At 40.3% G+C, this 9,116-nt stretch overlaps 1 protein-coding gene across 3 annotated transcripts in view; it reads left to right on the top strand.

The window, feature by feature from the left end:
• The first annotated feature begins 368 nt into the window (after positions 1-368).
• Positions 369-9,116, top strand: part of LOC116312311 (transducin-like enhancer protein 4) — a 45,301-nt gene continuing 36,553 nt past the window's right edge. For 2 of the 3 annotated variants that reach the window (XM_031729697.2, XM_031729696.2), the window contains exons 1-4: positions 369-875; positions 1,206-1,303; positions 3,412-3,475; positions 3,598-3,642. In XM_031729697.2, coding sequence (XP_031585557.1) covers positions 831-875; positions 1,206-1,303; positions 3,412-3,475; positions 3,598-3,642 — 252 coding nt within the window. In that variant the 5' untranslated portion in view covers positions 369-830. The remainder of the gene's footprint in view (positions 876-1,205; positions 1,304-3,411; positions 3,476-3,597; positions 3,643-9,116) is intronic. The other variant, XM_039620312.1, reaches the window with a different exon arrangement.

Raw genomic sequence — 9,116 nt, 5'->3', positions numbered from 1 at the left:
AGAGCAGCCCCCACGTGGGGGTCTGCATAAATCGCGTCTTGCTGGATGTGATTGGATAGCTTATAGATGATTGGCAGGGGGGTGCAACGGAGCGTGTATAGTTTTCTTTCGCTATTGGCTGGCTTTAATGGCCGCTCCTCCCTCGGACCACACATCATTGGCTTTGGGGGTTTCGCGAAGGAGCTGGGAAGTTGTAGTTCTTTACAGCAGACGCACATCTGTAGGGCTTATTATCGACTAATATGAATTAAACTACACGTCCCGACGTCGTGCTACGGGTCCTTGTAATTGTAGTGAATATGTAATTGAGCTCGTACGACTGGTTGCTTCTAAATTTGGCGTCGCAGAGGCAGGCTGCTGTAGTCGGAGAGGTGGTCGGTCGGCCGGTGCTGAATGAGGATGCAAACCTTTAACGGAGACTGTAGGAAATAAACCAATGAACGCGTGACAACGGGACGCTGTGGAGAAGCGTACTCGCAGACAAGTAGGGTCATGGTGTGCGAGATTTTAATGTTTTCTGTGAGAAATCTGAGAAAATAGAGGATTTGTTGTTAGTTCAGAAGGAGAACGTTAAGCGCTTAGAATAAGGTGCTGAAGATTTTGGAAAAGACTGGGACAATTTTTGCCTTTACTATTACGCTGAATGGACTTTTGAATTACTGTCTTGCTGTCTTTGGTCAGCCAAAGGTCCGAGGATGTCTCCACTCTTCGCGGAACCTGCATTTAGCCCGCAAACCAGCCACTGACTGACTTTTTACGCACGGAGAAAGCTCTGTTCTCACACACTTTGTTTTCGTGTTTTTCTGGATGAACATTGCAATACATTTTCAATGATTCGAGATCTGAGCAAGATGTACCCCCCGGCGCGGCATCCGGTAAGTACAGAACAGTAGCGGTAAGAGCAGTGTGTCAAAACAGCGCAGATTAACAGTCGCGCCTGATGCGTAATCAGTTTAGATCAAGTTTCCGTGCCACTGCGCGCTCTCACGGACAATTGCGCTCATTGTCAAACTGCCACAGCTGCATGTGTGTCTCTGAGTGTGCGTGAGTTAACGTGTAAGGAGACTGAGTGAAACCAAAAAGGCCATCCTTATCACAGAGGCCTATTGTCAGCTACAGTCCTGCCTGTGTGTGTGTCGTGACGCTGAACTTTGGTGGCTCAGTTCTTCCTTTCTTCCTTCGCACGCTGTTTGCTTTGGATTGAGGTCCCTCATCAGCCGGGACAGCCGTTCAAGTTCACTGTCACCGAGTCCTGCGACCGGATCAAGGAGGAGTTCCAGTTCCTGCAGGCGCAGTATCACAGGTAGGATTTCGGATACGAGCATGACATTTGGGCTGCATGGAAACATCAGCTCATCAGCCAGAACGGCAATAAACTTAGAAACCGTTCTGCATTCCCCACAATAGAAGCGATTGCGAATTTGATCCCTGTTGTTCTGGGTGCACATTAGAAGTAATTAGTGGGTTAATTAATCACTTTAATAGCAGGAATTTAAAAAAATAAATGTTAAAAAATGTTTACATGTAAAATGCACAATTAATTAATTAATAAATACGTTTGGTTTTATTTTATTAAATGTTACCTATAATATTTTTTTCTTCTTAATTACCTTTTGGTTCTTGCACTTTTGGTCAGTTGAAACCAGTTTTCCTAAGTCACCTTGGATATCTGGAGCTTATACTACTGACCCCCCCACCCCCACCCCCCATCCACACACAGAAAATGCTAACACTGTATTAGAGAAATAATAAATCAAAAAGAATTGATTGATTGACTGTGGATTGACTCACACTGTAAACCGAAAAACCCGAGATAATGTTAAAGAAATGGTCGAGTTCTGTGCTGCTGTGTACTAGTCATGTATGACTCATGAAGTATGACCAAATTATTAGGGAAATGTGTGATGCAATAACATGAAATACAAGACAGAATGTATTTTTTTTATTTAAGTTTCGATTAAGAAATACAGTATGCTGAGTTTGACATCTATATTCAGGGATGTTATATTGCTATTCCTCTCAAATGCACCATATGCAGCTAAAACAGTGGTAGCCTGTATTTGTCTAAGGTCCATCTGTTACTAGTGACTAACCACAGGTAAACCCCCATCGACCTTTGCATGCACGTCTCTCACTCTCTCTCTCTCTCTCTCTCTCTGCAAGTGCAAGTGGTGTGAAATACTTTTTTACCTGACATGATGAAGTGTGAAATACATTGCTCAGGGCTGAACCACAGGCACAATACCAATGCATAATAATCACCCACTTCTGGCCACCTCATAATTATTACCAATCACCTGGTGAGATGAACCAGTGGTCCAGTTTGTTGGCCAGTCCTGAGGCTGAACAGGCTGAATGGTGCGCTGCATGCTTAATGCTACAGCCGCACAGATCAAACTCTTTCGTTCCAGTGAAATCCAAAACGAGGGTGGCGCTGATCAGATTTTATTTATTTATTTTTTTAAATAGCAGTGAGTCAGACACTCTGGGAATACGCTACAATAAGAATTACTGTGGTGCCACATGTTTCAGTTCTTTTAAGGACGAATTTATTAGTATTTATTATTACAGTAGTTCTTATTTAGAAGAAAAGTAAACATGTTATAGACCTTACTAAAACCATGAATCTGTTTGAGAATATTCCCCAACCTTAGAGTACAAAAAAAGACGAGGACACCGTCATCATCTAACTTAAATAAAGTTGAGGTATTAAACATTTAAAGCCCCAGATTTTCAGCTGATTTTAGCATTTATATTTAAGTAAATATTGAATTTTCTCAGTTTTTGTCATGTTTTACATCGCTGTATTTGAAGTGTACACGCAAAGGTTTTGATGATGATATAAACCTGATGAGTTCCTTCTTAAAAGATGCACAAAAACTTTGATACACTGGCAGACACAAAAGAGTTAAGCTTTTTCGCAAAATGGATCCTAATGTTATGGTTGCTTTTTTTGTTGATGTTGCAGTTTAGGCTTTTACTCGCACTATAAGAATATATGATGAGGTTTGTGTGGTTGTCCATTGATCCATTAATTACTGCACTACACCTGCTGAGTAAGTGCCTGTGTCTGCAGAGGAAATAGCTGCGATCCAAACAACTTATTTGTCTTTCTTTTGTAGCTCTCATATTTAGAAATGCAAATTTAAAGTGGCAGGATGCAGTGACTTGCAGGCTCAGTATAGTGCAAGTATCATCTCCGCTTTCAGTTGGCTAAAGTCTTGTTTCATTCTCGCTCATCCTCTTTTATCCACTCCCTACAAAATAAGTCAGTTAGAAGTCAGAAGTTAGAAAAGATTTTTGGTCTTTTAGTTTTACTTTTGATCATGTGTTTGCGTGTGGCATGGATGTAGCTTGCTGTGTGTTTGATGGTGACACGTGCTAACAAAACATTTTCTATCTGTCTCGCAGTCTGAAATTGGAATGTGAGAAACTGGCCAGTGAGAAAACTGAGATGCAGAGGCACTATGTCATGGTGAGACAGCTTACTTCATGTGTTGCCATTAGTATTTTATTAGTGTGTGTGTGTGTGTGTGTGTGTGAAAAGAGGAACAGAGAAGACATGTTTGATCGACCTTGCTTTTATCTTTCTTTCAGTACTACGAAATGTCATACGGGCTGAACATCGAGATGCACAAGCAGGTAAGAGATGTTTTTACTCAAATGATGAAAAGGAAAAAAACCAACAAAACAAAACATCTGACGTAAACCACACTGTACTGTGTGACAAAAGGAATGCAAATGGAAATGGGACTTTTATTCCAATTTGTAAGTGCTTTTAAATTCTAAATATCTCACTGGGCAAAGTCCAGCAAACTTGGAGGCACTTTAATTTATTCACGCCATTACATAGGACAGCTTTTAAGCAGAGGACTGACATATCTCAGTTTTCAAAATGTCCCAGCATGCTGATAATATTCTGGAAGAATATTTTTGAGGTCTTTACCTTTTCTCTTTCACCATTTTCTTTGACAGCGAAGAGTCGTGTGCTTCCATAGTACAGATAACGCAGCAGCATAAGTATAGCTATTGCTTTTTCTGGATGTCATCAAAGACTGCTATCAGTTTACAAAGTGCTCTGAAAAAGTGGCATTGTAGTTAAATTACCCAACATAAAACAAGTTGTATTATCAATATGTTGATATTTACATACAAAATGATGTTATTCTTATTGCTTGTGATTTTCTAAAATAGGATTAGAATTCCCAACTTGAGAAATGAGTTACACATAAAAAAAATTAAAAAAACTCCCTTCAAGGCAGACGTTTAGCAACTTTCTGAATTATTGTAAAGAAATCTAAAAGTCCTAGTGAAACAGGAGCAGCCCAGGATAAGGCCAGAACATCAGCCACCAACATTTAAGAATTTGATCCATTTGTCCCCTGTTCTATTTTCGAGCGGTCGGTTGCCTCGTGAGGTTGAATAGTCATTTCACATGCGAATAATAATTTCATCAGTTTAATTGAACAAGAAAATGGGCTGAAAAATGACTCAAGCGAACGAGGATTTGGCCTTTAACGAGCCTTTACATTATTGCTGCCTTTTTTTAAACACGGAAGGTCATTAGCATAAATGTCTCTGTTAACCACACATCAGCTGCCAGGATAAATGAACCACAGCTAACCAGCTACACATTCATTTCCAGACAAATGGTGTGTGTAGTGTGTGTGGCTGTGTGCGCGCGTGTGTGTGTGAGAGAGAGTGGAAGTGATAAATTGTTGGCCTTTGTCTTTCTGTGTGTGTGTGTATGCGTGTGTTTTCTGTATCTATACCATGTGTTTGCTTTGCTGTGTGTGTGCATGCGCGCGCGTGTGTGTGTATGTTTAACAGCCTGTACATACTGTACATGTTTACTCTGTGTGTGTGTGTGTGTGCACACGTGTGTGATTGTGTGTGTTTGTCTGTAGGCACACTGTCGTTGTTTATTTAGTTTTGTGTGCACTATTTGTGTATTTGTTCACATTGTGCGTGTGCTCCTACAATGTAGACATTTACTTGTGTGTGCTCTAGTGTTTGTTTCTGTCAGTACGTGTGTGTATTTCTGCGTGCAAATGTTGGACACACGTGCAGCTTTTTACTGCCACACTAATCAGACTTGTCTGATAAAATATGGGATCCCTACTATAAACTCCTGCTGGCTGCTGCTGTTTGTGTGCGCGTGTGCTGTGTTTATATGGGCAAGGCAGGCAAAATAAAAAGCGGTTAAATGTGGCCTGTAGCTCCGTGTGGTGCCCAATGATTTCTCTCAGAAGAGTGAATCCCTCATTTCTGCCAGCAGTGTGCGGTGCATGTTTTGTCCCTGTGCGAGGGAGAGACTTTTGGAAGCAAATGACTTTGAGTATTGCACCAACATGCCCAGGCATAAATATGTGTTTCTATCCATGGCATTCAATATGATGATACAAAGTATGTGGCTTGTTGAGTGGATGCTGAGATTGAAGAGAGGGGGGCTGCTGGTGGTGATGCTGAGGGTAGGAAGGGGGGGGCGGAGGACATTAAGGCCTCCACCACCAAGCGAGTCGCTAATTTTGCTTGTTTAGCATTTTTGGAGGGTAATAGGCCCATTGATTTTTGACTCTGCTCTGTGTTTTATTTACACAGAAGGGCCCCGGTGCCCGGGGAGTGAAATGTACCAATGCTCGTTAAAGAGAAATTGACTCGCGGATGGAGGAGAGGATAGGCTGTGAGGTAAGGGGAAGGGGGGCGAGGGATAAGGAGGGAGGAGGGTACGAGGGATGTCGAGCATGGGACTGAGCTGACTGAGAGGACAGCTAATCAATTGCAAATTAGCAAAGCTGAAAGAGAAATAAAGAAAGTGAAGGATGTGGAGAAAATGGGTAGGAGAAGGGATGAGAAAGTGGTAAAAGAAGGAAGTAATAAGACGTTTTGATACTGAAGACTGGCAGCGATTTCAATGAGGTCTGACAGCTCATTTTACTGGTGCAGACAGGGAGCCATTTATTTCGAATTGAGGATTTTGGTCACATAGTGTTCCAGTGGTACTTTGAATTGGGGATTTTAGAAATGCGTTGAGAACAACATTAAATTAGTAATATAAAACTACAGTAAAGCTACTCCCTTATTCACAAGGTGTTGCCACAGCAGGTAGATCCACGTGTTTGATTTTGCAGATTTTCATGCCAGGTTGCGTCATGAAGGACATCAGTCCCGGATCAAACCTGGGATCCTGTGCCTTATTAGACAAATGTGTAAACCACTACAGGATAGCACCACTGTAATATAAAATGACAGTATTTGCTATTTAAATCACTAAGTATTTATAAATTGTAAAACTTTCATATACATAGTTAGAAGATAATCTGTTCTATCTTAAAGTTCACTATGTAACAGCATTTTTACAGTAAAATTCATATTTGATGGTGAAAAAGTGTAGTACCACAGTAACCACAGGAACTGCACAAGATGCAAAGTTGGGTTTCAACCAGAAAAGCAGGAAGTCCCGGTGGTGGTGAGGTTAACAGATCACTTCAGTTTCATGTCATGACATTATCTGCTGCTAGTGTGAGGAGAGAGGGTAAATGATTTAGTCTACTATGCTTAAGTAACATAAACATAAGTAGAAATTAAAGTTTTTTCTTTACCTTTTTAATCTCCACTAATACTGTGGGGATGTTTTCTTTAAATTGTGAAAAATAATTAATGATAATAGTTGATTTATTACATGCATTAGCTAAAAACTTATTAAAAGTACAACACTCCCTAATGCATGGGTCCAAGGGTTGGAGGGTGTCGAATTTAAGGCCTTGAAACAATAACTGTGTGGTAATAACAGCAGAGAGGTCACAATCCAAGTCAGCTCCAGAATAAGCAATTTTCACTTCCATTCCTTCTTTTATGTTGAGGAATGAACGATTGTTGTTCCATGTTTTTCAATGTATAGCTTGTTCAGGGCCTCCATTCTGTAAAAGTTGACCTAAATTTTTTTGTGTGATTATTTTTATTATGTGTAGGTATGTCAGTCTTATAAAACCTACATAATTCATCTGAAACTAGGCTGCATGTAGACTTTATTTTACAGCAACAGAGAAAGCCACATAATTGGGAAAAAAAAGATTTGCACATGTGGCAATGAGCGTTGTCAGCATTGGTCTGGTGAAAATTAATCAGGCTTTCGAATGTTTGCTTCTCTTCTCTATTGTAAGGCAGGGTCTTAGTCTGTGTGTGTACCCCACCACTCCCATAATCTCTGAGAGAGAGAGAGGTTGCTTTACAAAAAAGCATCACAAATGTCTCAAACGAATTGCACTTAAGAAATTAAGTTTTTGAGGTATGTTATCACAAACATGCTGTTGCTATTCAGGACATTCTGCCAAACAGGCATGCATTTAGTGAGCTGGACAAAATACAGTCAGGCAGAGACATGCACTGCTGTGAGTTTGTGCATATCCTGATTTCATGCAGTTCAGACTTGAAAGTAATATGTAAATGTTAATTGGCCAAACCCAGTAAGTAAAGCAAATATGACCGGGGTGCTCATTCAAACATGAAGCTGAGACATTTTTATGCTGTCAGTTAAAGGAAGGAGTGCACGGAAGGGGCACACATGACAGAGTCAAAGAGGGAATGAAAACTTTACATTAAGTGCTCCTTTCCTTTGAACTGTTTGTAACCTGCCTGTATAGCACCCTTTGTTTTTCTTCTCTGTTTCTCTCCACTGATCTAGCTGTTTCTTACACACACCCACCCACGCACACACACATACAGAGTCACAAGGGAGAGTAGCCTTTATATGGTGGGGTCCATTAGGTGTATTAGCTGGTGGTGAAAAGTGGTGCTGATGTGGTGCTTACAAAGCTCCACAGGGGAGATGGACATTTGATCTTCTTTCTGACCCAATCTGACTCCAGGGCTCTTGCCTGATCTAATTTCTTTGTTGTTAGGAGTTAAAGTGGGGGTATTTGGGCTGTTTTTCCTCTCATATTCTTCTTCTTATTATTACTCTTTTGGATAAAAATTCAAGTAAAAAAAACCCAAAACACTTTTTTCTCTGTCACTAGCTTAGTTGCCACCCTATTATCACAAAGAGAATTTTTTTAAAGACAACAGATAACAAGTGGATTATTTTGGGCAAATAATGAAATAATAAGTAGGAATTTCTACAGAAGCCAATTTTTGTGGTCATGAAATTCAATAGCTCAGGAAGATCACACCATTAGTTGCATTTTCTCTGTATTGTTGAAGTTTGATGTTGCAAAGCTACTGATGAAAGATATTTTCTTTTTTTTTAACTGGTAGAACATTTCTGCAGCGACTCACATACAGGTTCAAAGAAAAATCCAGTACCCATGATCTCAGGGGTTGCTGCTGTTTTATGTGACTGCAGACTCTTAACTAGCAAAAGGCTCCATAGATTGACTTAGTTTGAGTCCCAACCTCAGTGCAATCTCTGGCCAGTTGTTTCTTATTTTTGTCAACAAGGTGAATAGTGCGTGTTAGAGCTGGGCCCTGATCATTGCAGAAACAAATTCTCCAGGTTTGCACGAACTGCAGGACATTTTTTGGGGAAAAAAGGGAGCCTTGCTTTTTTTTGCTTTGGTCTCTTCAGGGTGAAAAGACGTGTTGGCCAAACGGGCTGACATCCCTGCACTCTGGCCGCCAGACACAATATTTTGCCATTGATGTAAAATGTCACCTGAAATTGGCTGCGTTGCCTCATGGAAAAACACCTCCATTTCCTTTTCCGCTCTGGTGCTTTTGTTTCTGTTCCGATGCCAACATCTTTGGGTCAGTTCTTCCAAATGAGTTGCTTGGAGTTGTTAGGGAAGATCTGCATCTTTACAAGTGATGTTGTAACTTTGAAATAGAATAGCCTTTATTGTCATTGTACAGGGTACAACGAAATTGGAGTGCCACTCCCTTGGTGCAAAAATACAATAATAAATATAAATGTAGAATATAAAAGGTACATTAAAACAAACAATAGTAAGTACAATATATACAGGATAGTACAATATATACAGGATAGCAGCATTAATATAATGACAGTATGAATAGCAGCATAATATAATGACAGTGACAGTATGATATAGCTAAGCAGTTTCAATTGTTTTTATGCTTATTTACTACGGTGATAGCTCTGGGAAAGAAGCTATCCC

The sequence above is a fragment of the Oreochromis aureus genome, linkage group 12, assembly GCF_013358895.1.
Source record: "Oreochromis aureus strain Israel breed Guangdong linkage group 12, ZZ_aureus, whole genome shotgun sequence".
NCBI lineage: Eukaryota > Metazoa > Chordata > Actinopteri > Cichliformes > Cichlidae > Oreochromis > Oreochromis aureus.
The sequence above is the reverse complement of the archived record's forward strand: the minus strand, read 5'-3'. Positions and strand labels throughout refer to the sequence as shown.